Source organism: Phocoena phocoena, chromosome 3 (assembly GCF_963924675.1).
Source record: "Phocoena phocoena chromosome 3, mPhoPho1.1, whole genome shotgun sequence".
In the NCBI taxonomy this organism is placed as follows: Eukaryota; Metazoa; Chordata; class Mammalia; order Artiodactyla; family Phocoenidae; genus Phocoena; species Phocoena phocoena.
In genome coordinates this window covers 41,286,642-41,298,894 of record NC_089221.1, presented here as the reverse complement: position 1 = coordinate 41,298,894, position 12,253 = coordinate 41,286,642, and the positions used below count along the sequence as shown (strand labels likewise).

Sequence of the window (12,253 nt, the reverse complement as noted above, 5' to 3'; positions counted from 1 at the left end):
GAAAACATTGAGAAGCCAGTCACAAAAGATCACATATGATTCTCTTTGTATGAAATGTCCAGAGTAGGTAAACCTAAAAGACAGAAAGCAGATTGGTGGTTGCCTACGGCTAGGGGAAGGGAGAAACAGGGAGTGACAGCTAATGAGCACAGGATTTTTTCTTGGAGTGATGGAAATGTTCTAAAATTGACTTTGAATGGTTGCACAACTCTGTGAATATACTAAAAACCATCAAATCATACATTTTATATGAATGAATTATATGGTAATTATATCTCAATAAAGTTGTTATAAAAAACACAATGAATATTATTAGACACCAATTAAAATGGCTAAATTTAAATATACTGACAATACCAATGTTAGTAAGGATGCAGAGCAACTAAATTTCCAAACATTGCTGCTGGAAAAGCAAAATGGTATGACCACTCTGAAAAATAGTTTTGCAGTACCTTATAAAGTTGAAGTATATTACCTACGGCCCAGAAATCTCCCTCCTGGGTATCTACTCTAGAGAAATGAAATTATGTTTACATAAAATCCTGTACACAGATGTTTAAAGTGGCTCTATTTACCACGGTCAAAAACTGGAAAAAGGGTTTCCCTGGTGGCACAGTGGTTAAGAACCTGCCTGCCAATGCAGGGGACACAAGTTCGAGCCCTGGTCCAGGAAGATCCCCCATGCCACAGAGCAACTAAGCCCATGAGCCACAACTACTGAGTCTGCACTCTAGAGCCCGCGCACCTAGAGCCCGTGCTCCACAACAGGAGAAGCCACCACAACGAGGGGCCCACGCACCGCAAAGAAGAGTAGCCCCTGCTCACCGCAACTAGAGAAAGCCCGCACACAGCAACCTACCCAATGCAACCAAAAATAATTAATTAATTTAAAAAAAAAAAATTTGGAAAAAACTGAAATGTTCTTCAAGGGGTAAATGGATAAATAAACTGTGGTATATCCAAACAATGGAATATGATTTAGCAATAAAGAGAATGAACTACTGATACACACAACTTAGAAGAATCTCAAAGGCATTATGCTAAATGAAAGAAACCAATCTTCACAAGGTTGTATACCATATGGTTCCATTTATATTACAGTCTCAAAATTACAAAACTATGGAGATGAAGAAAAGATTATTTGTTGCCAGAGATTACAGGGGTAAGGAGGGACTCTTTTGGGGTGAAGTCCTTTGGTATTCTGTACGCTGATTATTGAGATGGTTACACAAATCTATATGTTTGTTAAAATTCTAAAAACTGTTCACCAAAAGGAAAATAGTGGATTTTTCTTTATAATTTTAAAAATTAAAAAATGTTAAATCCAACTGAGAGTCAATAGTCAATATTGAGAGTCAATAGCTTTTCTTTAATTTGGTTTAAATTCACTAGACTACCACTTCTGATCATCTCATTTAGTTTAAAATACAGTGGATACTAAAAAAATGAAATTCATCCTAAGGAGTACCAAGAGGTAATAAATCTGGTCATTAATTAGGGGTAAATAAACTAGACATGCTAAGCCTGGAGCACAGACTCAGAAGGAGAATGACCGATGACAAACGTCTTCAATTATCTGAAGAGCTGACATATGCACGAGAGTTAGAATTTTTCCATATAATATTAAAGAGAAACTTCATTTACCAGTGAGCCTAAAAATATAGAGGGTTTTCTAGGGCCACCAGTAATTCACCATATATTCCTCAACTGCTAGATGATCAAGAAGCAGGAAGTTCTGAAGATTCTTGCATTAAACAAAGGGTCAGAAAGGATGATCCAAGAGTTTTCTTCCACCTCAAACATTATATGAACTATAACTTCTACAGTTAACCTACCAAAGTAGAAGACACCAAACATCTAAAAAGGTATCCCTTCCTGCCAAAATATCACCTTTCATTGCATAAAAATATTAAATAGCACTCTAAGTTCCAAATTTTTAAAAAGACCAAATAAATTCAAAATCTTAACAAAAACCTTGTTAAGACCCAGTTTATTTCTCCAAATCTCATTTGTACTAAGGATATTACAATTAAATTCAAATTACTAATGTCTAATTAAATCTAATTTCATTAGACTTAAAAGACAAAAGTTATAAATATAAATTTCATGCAAACTTCTATAAGTATATTGAAGAAATTTCTTGAAAAAGAAGTACTCTTTCCACACAAAGGGTGGTAGTCCTCAAAAGAGCCAAAACATCTGTATTCACTTTAAAGCTCATCAAGACAGACTGACATTTTTAGGAGAAGCATATGGCTTGCTGAACAGTCATCTAGAACAGGATCTTTCGTCTAGTAAACCCTATTCAAGGACCATTTACTTATGTATGGAGTGGCTGAATAAAGAAAAGAACATATTTTTAAGTCCTAGAAAACACAAAGAAATAAACTCTTCATCTAGCTTTGTTAAGGATACAGCAAAACACATTAGAAAAGCAGCCAGATCTTTACTCTCAGAGACAGTGCTCTCAACATCTGAAACAATTCTAAGAAATCACTGAAACAAAAGAACTCTAGAAAAGCTTTCTTAGAGAACTATATCCAGCCAAAGACCACCTCCCTAAAAAAGGCATTTCCATTTTAAAGGATAAAACACTTTCTTCTTAAAACTCTGAAGGGCAGAGTTCAACAGCTGCGCTATATTAAACCTGAGCCCTTCCAAAAGGAAGAACAAGAGTCTCTGGAGAGCGAGTAACATGGCCTGCTTTCTCCAAAATTATCAAAATGCCTGCTTTGCCTCAAAGGAAAGTTTCTCCAAGAAAAAGACTCTATACAATACATGGGTGAAAAACAAAACTTAGATTAGGAAAACATGCAAAAATAGAAGCACTTGTTTCTGGAAATCTCCTCCGCCTAAGGCAAAATGCATTTTGAAGTCCTTCAAGACATAGCATGGAAACTATTAAACAAAAAAAACCAAAAACAGTAGTTTTCAGCCCTAGCTTCCCTTCAGAATCACTATAGAGCTAGATCTCAACCTAAATTTACTGAACCAATATATACTGGGACCAAAGCATCTGAATTATTTATGCACACAGCAAGTGATTTTGATGCACAGCAAGGTTTTAAAAACAACTGAACTGGAGCACGATCCCATAGAGGAACAATTAAAGTCTAGTGAGTAAAGACAAGAAGGAAAAGGTCACATTTGAGCAACTAACTAGTTCTAAAGAACCTAAGGTTGTATATACCTACTAAAATACTCAGTAACAAACAGAAAGAAAATTTGAAACAGAAATTCTGAATTGTTCTCATGCCATTACTTAAAGGACAAAAGTCTTAGAATAGTTTGCTAAAATATCCAAATATTTAGATGAAAGTTGTTATGAAGAATGTGATCACTGCAAAGGTTCCATCAGGGTCTCTGGATACTGCAAACTGAAAAAAAGAAAAGTTATAATAAAAGCTCATGTATTATATGTATTATCTGTCAACCTTTAAAAAGATCAAGGCTTTAATCACAACAAAGTAAATTTCAGCCATTACCAAAGCTTTATTAAGCCTACTTCATTTTACACAAAATTCTACCTGGTTTTACTTGCTTGGTATTCAAATCCATGATAAACGAAAAGTGTCAGTGGAACTGCTAAAGGGGAGCAGACCAGTCAAGGAAGGATACAAAAACACTATTAAAAAGTAGACATGGGCTTCCCTGGTGGCGCAGTGGTTGGGAGTCCGCCTGCCGATGTGGGGGGCGCGGGTTCGTGCCCCGGTCCGGGAGGATTCCGCGTGCCGCGGAGCGGCTGGGCCCATGGGCCGTGGCGCTGGGCCCGCGCGTCTGGAGCCTGTGCTCCGCAGCGGGAGGGGCCACGGCAGTGAGAGGCCAGCATACCGCAAAAAAAAAAAAGTAGACACAAGAACTCAGAAAGCACAGCAGACACTTGATAGTTTTTAAAGGCAGCAGAATACGGTAACTCTATTTCCTAATGATCACTAGAGTAAAGAAAAAGAAAAATATGTTCAGTATACCTTGTTTAATACATGCCTTACATGTATTTTGTTTAAGAGAGTAAGAAAGTATAATAATCAAGTTACCTATACAAAATCTCTCATCAAAAATAATTACAAAATTTAGGGGAAAAAATCCTTACCACAAAAATAACCACAAAATCCCCTAATTCCTCAATTGGAGACTCTAGCTGTATAAAAGGAACAATGGAAAGAAAGTAAAGAGCATCAGATAGTCTTTTAAATACAGGATACCTTGAGGGGAGGGACAGACTGGGATTTTGGGACTGACATGTACACACTGCTATATTTAAAATAGATAACCAACAAGGACCTACTGTAAAGCACAGGGAACTCTGCCCAATATTCTGTAATAACCTAAATGCGAAAAGAATTTGAAAAAGAATAGATATATGTATATGTATAACTGAATCACTTTGCTATACACCTGAAACTAATAGAACATTGTTAAACAACTATACTCCAACACAAAATAAAATATATATATATATATATATATATATATACCTTGCTAAAAAGAAAAGAAAACAGAGAAGACACTGAGGTTTTAATTTACTATTACCAGACATAATATTTCTCTCTGCAAAAGTCAACATATTCCTTTAAATTGCTAAGTCAGACCATTTCCTAGTAATGTAAACTTAAAATCTGTTTCTTTGTCTGAAAAATGAGAATAAAAACATGTGAGTTGTAGGATTACTGTGAGAAATGGGATAACAAAGGTAACGTCCTTGGCACAGTGGCTAATACACAGTGAGAAATAAATGTTAGCTGCCATTATTAATTTGTACTCAGAATAAACATCATAAAAATGATTCTCAATGTTCACCAAAGGGTATATTTTAGAAGCTTTTCCATTTGAAATGGTCTTATTCTGCATTCACCCCATACCCAGAGACCTCTCTAAAATGTATTTATACAGGAATCAATTTGCCCCATCTTTCTTCATTAAGTCCCATGTATTATCAACTTTTAAAAACTTCATGTAAAGTAGCTTGCACACAGCAAGTCTAATAATCACATTTAGTTACTATTATTCCTAAAGAGCTCTCATGTTCTGAGTACCCTTTCTCAAATTAAATTCATTTCCACCTCTGTTTTAAATTTGAAAACAAAAGAGGAATCAGGACACTTGTCAAAGAAGTACTTGAGTACAAAAAAAAAATCTATTTAGGGACTTCCCTGGTGGCGCAGTGGTTAAGAATCCACCTGCCAATGCAGGGGACACAGGTTCAACCCCTGGTCCAGGAAGATCCCACATGCTGCAGAGAAACTAAGCCCGTGCGTCACAACTACTGAGCCTGGGCTCTAGAGTCCATGAGCCATAACTACTGAGCCCACATGCCACAACTACTGAAGCCCGTGCACCTAGAGCCTGTGCTCCACAACAAGAGAAGGCACCACAATGAGAAGCTCGTGCACCACAACGAAGAGTAGCCTCCACTCGCCACAACCAGAGAAAAGCCCGCACGCAGCAACGAAAACCCAACACAGCCAAAAATAAATAAATAAATTTATTAAAGAAAAAAATAACCTGCTCATTTTCAAGTGTGTGTGTGCACGCTCACTTGTGTGTAGAAGAGTCAGTATAGGTTGTTATGCTGAGGCAGCCAACAATCCAAACAACTTTGTGGCTTATAACAAAGTTTGTTTCTGTCACTTTACATTTTATATAACCTATAAGAATCAGCTTCTGCTTTCCTCCATGTTACCTTTATTCCAGGATCTAGGCTGAAAGAAAAGACCCCACCAGGGAAGCAGAGGAAAAAATGACATGGCAAAACATGGGATAGCTCTTGGAGCTTCTGCTTGACATGGTATAACATTCTTGGTTAACATTTCATTGGTCAAGGGACTTTCCTGGTGATCCAGTGGTTAAGAATCTGCCTTCCAATGCAGATTACACGGGTTAGATCCCTGGTCCGGAACTAAGATCCCACATGCCACGGGGCAACTAATCCCACGTGCAGCAACTACTGAGCCCGCGTGCCACAACTAGAGGGCCCATGCGCTACAACTACAGAGCCCATGCTCTCTGGAGCCTGTGAGTCACAACCAGAGAGAAGCCCATGCACCACAACTAGAGAGAAGCGAGCCCACGTGCCGCAATTAAAGATCCCCCGTGCCACAACTAAGACCCGATGCAGCCATAAATAAATAAATAAATATTTTTAAAAACAAAAAATGGCGGGTAGAGGAGATGTTCCCCTTGAAAAAAAAAAATTCATTGGTCAAAACAAGTCACTTGGCCAATGGGGTGGTGATGTATAGTCGTGTCACAGGGAATGGAAATTAATATTATAAATAATAATACCATCTACCCCGATATCCACCATCGAGATTAAAGAAAAATATTCAGGCCATTCAAACCAATAATAAAATCAGCATTTATTTAGGTAAGGTTTACTATGTGCCAAGACATTATTCTAATATTTACTAGTGTTAAAATATTTAAATAAACAAAGATGTCTGCTACTGATGAAAACAGACCAACTAATTATGGGTATTTTTTAATGAGGAAAATAAGCAAAACAATGAAACCTATTAGAAAACACATTAGAAACATTGAAAGCTCACAAAACTTGGCTTTGATATGTTCCAGACAGCAAAAAGTAGCTGCCCTTCAGAGGAATTTGTTTATCCAGCTTATCTGAAGCAGAAGCTAACCTACTGATTTTAAATGTCCTTAATGTTTTTCAAATTAGGGCTGAGACAGTTTCTTAGCAAGGTGTAATACACACAGAACTCTTATCAAATTTAGTGCCTCTTACTCATTGAAGGTTCCTACAGACTCATATTCATACTGGCTTATCTAATGCTGAAAAAGGAAACATAGCAACAAAATACAGCCAGAGACTGGAGCACAAAATAGGCCTCACAAAAAAGTCCCAAACACTCAGTCCCTACCAGTATTAATTAACACCCTCTGAAGACCCTAAGGAGCTATATTTGAGGTAAACACAAGACTCAGTCCAATTGAGAAGTGATAGAACAGGGCTAGGTGAGATAAGTATGCATGAATAGGTTAAAGAAAACAAAAACAAAAACACTGTATCAAATGTCCTGAGTCCCAAGTATTGCTATTTTGAAATAGAGTGCCATTTTATCTGATTTTAGATTAATATCCTAAATAGTTAAACTTACCTTGGACAATCCCTTAGGAAAGTCAGGGAAAGTAAGAATAAATATAGGCCATATATCCGGGGTTGTCCCCCCTCTCTTCAGCCCAGGCAAGTAAGAAGCATGTGGAAACAGACTCACTCTAAAGCAGGATCTCAGCAACTAGATCAGCTGAATCAACTACACTGTTTAAACAATTTTTCCTCTTTCTTATGTGTACACATTGTTGGGTTTTTCTGGTTTGCTCTTTGTTTTTTAGATATACTAGAGTTAAATTCATAAAAGTTAATGTAGCAGTTAACTGTTTCTTTCCTTCTGCTGATAGTTCCTTTTCTTCAGTATTTATATTTGTTCACTACTCCCTTCATCGAGGGCCTTACTGATTCTATCCCCCCTCATTTCACTGAAGTGATCTGAAATGTCACATCATTTGCAAATATTTTCTAAGCAATAAAATGAATTTTAGATGCAGATGTCCCCATTAATTGGTTCTCTTTCCACGCTCTACCTTTTCAGATCCTCATTCCTCTCAAAACATAATGTGAAGAGAGTGCTTAAGGCCGAAAAGCAAATAATATCTAAGAGAGAAGTGCCATAAATTTCTCTCAAGGTGAAGTGAACAACATAAGCTCTTCGCGTAAAAAAGGTGGTAAAGAAAGCAAATAAATGTATCATTTCACTTGAGCTTAAAATTTGTTTTCCTTGGCTTTTAAGTTTTTTAAAGCCTGAAACAAAGGTCATCTTACATGATTTAAAATTTTATTTTCAAATCTCTTTTAACACATTTGCAAGCAGAAACTCTTTAAATGTGGATAAGTAGTACTAATTAGCAAAGTTTCCAAAATCTAGTATCTTAACTTCGACAACTGTAAATTGCTAACAAAATGGCTGTGACTTAGACATACATCCATGTTTTGATTAGCCATGGACCCTTCAAATTTGTTCTCAGTTCTAGGAATACCATGAACTTCTAGGGAATGCAAAATTAATGCCCATAATATCTAGAAGAATAAGAACTAACCTTGGTCACCTCTATTCTAGACCTAAGTCAACCAGTGGAGTATCTTACCTTAGAGAAATACTCATGTGTAGAACAGTTAACTGTTGTACAAACTTACCTTTCCCCAATCTTACAATTCTTATTTCTCAATGACACTATATTATGTATACATCGCTCTATTATTGCCTTCAAGACTTTTCATAAGCCACTGACATCATCTTTCCCATCCATCATCCACTATTTAAAACCTTAATAAAACTTACCTCCAAAAATCCTTTCTAATTAACTCTAGTTCTAACTCTCTGTATTCCCTTTATGTTTAATATAACACTAAACTAATTAGCGTTTCACTAGACCCTCTTTTCAATTTTTAACCACTCCCATTCCTCCCACCCCTTCACATCTGTCCATCCAGTCTTTCCATCGCTGTTCTAAGCACTCATGTAGAAGATACTGAACATAAGCCCTGGTTAGTATTTATACTAACAAGCTGTGAAAATAGCAATGAAACAAAATAACTCTTCGCAGACAAAAATGCTAGAATGTGTGTATGCGCGAGCGGGCGCGCGTATGCTGTTGTGTTAGTACTATAATAAAGTCAGGAAAATTCAGAAAAATAGGGAAATGGAGGGTTAAGTAACGAAGTCGAAAAAGAAATCATCACAAAAATGCTTCAAGGCAAAACAATGAACGACAACAATCTCTGAATTACTGTATCACTGTGAGGCTTTAATAAAATTCTGGATGGGAAAACTCCCGGCATTACCACCAGTCCTTTAAAAATTACTTTCCAGTACTACTAGCAGTGATATTTTTACTAACGTTGAATTCCAACCAAGTTTTCCTCCCAAGCAGCCTGATAAATAAAACAATCTTTCAGTACAGAAACCCAATCAATATCACCTAAAGCCGTGGAAGGGGAGGGAGTGATTTAACCCTCCAGTAAAGACTGGAGTGACGGGCAAACAGGTAAAAAATGGAGGGGTGCGGAAAGTGGGGAGAAAAATGAGTGAGACTCCGCCCCCTCTCTGGGGGTTCGGCTCTTAGCTCCGGAGACAGCCCCACTCCGCAGACCCCTCACAGCAGCAGTCCAAGTTTCCAAGAAACCAGAGGTACTCCTCCCCCCTCCCCGCATTCACGCCCCCGCGGGCCTGGCCAAGCTTCCCCAGGTCGCAGCTAGTCCCAAATCCGCCCGCCCTCTCCCGTGGAAAGGGTCAGCAGAGGACGTTTTCCCGAGGCCTTCTCCGGGACCCAGCAGCAGAGACCTCCGCAAAAGTGGAGAGACCCGAGAAGCTTGAAGAAGCCTCACAATGCTGTTACCTGGTAGGAACCTTGGAAACGGAAACGGCCGCTACAGCCGCTGCCCTTCTCCCCCACAACGCTTGCCTCAGCGCCACTGACATTGAGACCGCCGCCATCTTGCTGCAGGCAAACACTAGGACGGATCACCGCAAGGGACAAACTTCCTTCGTTTTCAAGCCAATGGAACCGCAATGCAACGGAGTGGGTTGTTTGGGTTAATTTTATCCTTGTTTGGTGTTTTGTTAAATAATGGAGTTTAGGAAAGAGGTGAAACGTTTGGTTGAAAGAGATAAGAAGGAAAGTGGACGGAAGAAAAATGCAGAAGTGCATTACGTGTAAAGTTCATCCTCATAGAGTAAAATCCTTTTTTATTGTTAAGGACTGGTTACTTAGCAGTTAATGAAGAGACCAAAAGAAAACACTTGAAAGTTTAAACACCTGCAACTCATAACTTTTTCAAAGGACTCAATATTTAGGGCTGAGCCCAATGGAAGAGCCAGAGGGCTCGTTGGGTTCTTGAGAACCTTAAGTAGTACTTTTCCAAAGTGTTGCCAGATTAAGTTTGCAAGACCTCAGGAAAGGGCTGTATTCAGTTTGGTGTTCTGTAGTTGATAGTTATAATGATCATATTTTCCAGATGAAAAATCTAGACACATGGCCTGGCAAAGGATTATTTTTTGATGTGTGTATTTATATGACAAACTAACGGAACATAATATTTTATATCACTCTTTTCCCAGTAAATCCTGAATGTGTGATCATAATCCATAGACACCAGACATATAAAACAAAAATTATCTTCTGAGGCGATTGTTGGAAACATGTTTGTATTGTGGGCTACTGACCTTAAGAACAATGATTAACTGTGGATTATAAAATGAAAAGCAGACTACTTTGTGGGGGTTGTTATTTAAAAGATTTTTTTTTAAGAGTTAGAACGTTGCTGCTTTTAAAATTAAGCAAGTTAAAACATAACCTTTATTAAAAGAATAGGATTAACAGGAGGATGGGGAATGCCTTGGTTTTGCATTAAGGCCAATTAAAAGAAAACTCAATACATAGGGAAAAGGGGAAAAGAAAGAGATTGAGCACCATAGCACCTAGCACCAAAGAGAGAGAAAGCCATGTCCAGGAAAAAAGGAAACGCACAGAAAGATGAAAGAAGAGATGTCTCAGAGGGAATTTTCTTTTAAACTTTTAATTTTGAAATCGATTTCACAGGAAGTTGCAAAAACAGTACAGAGAGATCTTGTGTACCTTTCACCCAGTTTCCCCCATTGATTACATCTTATATAATTGCTGTACAGTATCTAAGCTAGGAAACCGACACTGATATATAAAGTGTTTATATGGTCCTATGTCATTCTATCACATGTGTCAATTCGTGAAACCACGAACACAATCGAGATACAGACCTATTCCATCACCACAAAAATTTTCCCTGGTGCTACTCTTTCACAGTAGTACCTACCTCCCAATCCCTGGCCACCACTACTGTTTCCATTTTTATAATTTTGTATTTCAAGAATGTTATGTAATGGAATCTTGCAGTATATGACTTTTTGAAATTGGCTTCTTTCACTCAGCATAATGCCATTGAGATCCATCCAAGTTATTGCATTTAACAATAGTTCATCCCTTTTTATTGCTGAGTAGTGTTCCATGGTGTATTAGTCCAGATGCTGCCAAAAAACAAAACTAATAGTATGTATATCTGGACTACCACAATTTGATTAACCATCCACCTGTTGCAGAATATTTTGGTTGTTTCCCATTTGGGGCTATTACAAATAAAACTGCTATGAGCAATCATGTACAGGTTTTTGTGTGGACATAAATTTTCATTTCTCTGGGATAAATACTCAAAAGTGCAATGTATATTTAGTTTTTTAAGAAAACTGTTAAACTATTTTCCAGAAAAGCTATACCAGTTTTCGTCCCCACCAGCAATGTATGAGATCCAGTTTCTCCGTATCCCTGCCGGCATTTGGTATTGTCACTATTTTTAATTTCAGTTCACCTAACATAAATAATACGTGTGTAGTGATATGTCATCATGGTCTTAATTTGTATTCCTCTAATGGCTAATGATGTTGAATATCTTTTCATGTGCTTATTTGCCTTTATGAATATTCTATTCAGTTAAATATCTCATTTTGCCCATTTTCTAGTTGCATTATTTGTTTTTTACTGTTACATTTTGTCTTTATATATTCTAGATATGAGTCTTTCATCAGATATGTGGTCCACAAATATTTTTTCCTATCTGTAGCTTGTCTTTTCATCCTCTTTGCAGGATGTGTTGCTAAGTAAATGTTTTTAATGTTGATGAAGTCCAGTTTAGTCATTTTTAAACTTATGAATTATGCTTTCTTTTGCTTCCATGTTTTACTTATTTTTGTTGCATTATAATTAACATATAATATTATGTTAGTTTCAAGTGTGTAACAGTAATTCGATACTTTTGTACGTTATGAAATGATTATAGCAAGAAGACCTCTTAACATCTGTCACTGTACAAAGTTGTTAGAATATTATTGACCAAATTCCCCATGTGTACATTATATCCTGACTTAGTTATTTTATAGCTGGAAGTTTGTACCTCTTAATCTCCTTCACCTATTTTGTCTGTTCCCCCTCCCCACTCCCTTTTGCCAAGCACCAGTTTGTTCTCTGTATCTATGAGTCTGCTTTTGTTTTGTTTTGTTTGTGCATTTGTTTTGTATTTTAGATTACACATGTAAGTGAAATCACATAGTATTTGTTTTTCTCTGTCTGACTTATTTCACTTAGCATAATACCCTCCAGGTCCATCCATGTTATTGCAAATGGCAAGATTTCATTATTGTTTATGGCTGAGTAA

General features: G+C 37.2%; 1 protein-coding gene across 1 annotated transcript in view; it reads right to left on the bottom strand.

Moving 5' to 3' along the window:
* Window positions 1-9,519, bottom strand: part of NDUFS4 (NADH:ubiquinone oxidoreductase subunit S4) — a 120,943-nt gene extending 111,424 nt beyond the window's left edge. Inside the window, exon 1 of the mRNA XM_065874696.1 lies at window positions 9,409-9,519. Within this exon, the coding sequence (XP_065730768.1) occupies window positions 9,409-9,506 (98 nt within the window). The 5' untranslated portion in view covers window positions 9,507-9,519. The remainder of the gene's footprint in view (window positions 1-9,408) is intronic.
* Window positions 9,520-12,253: the final 2,734 nt, after the last annotated feature.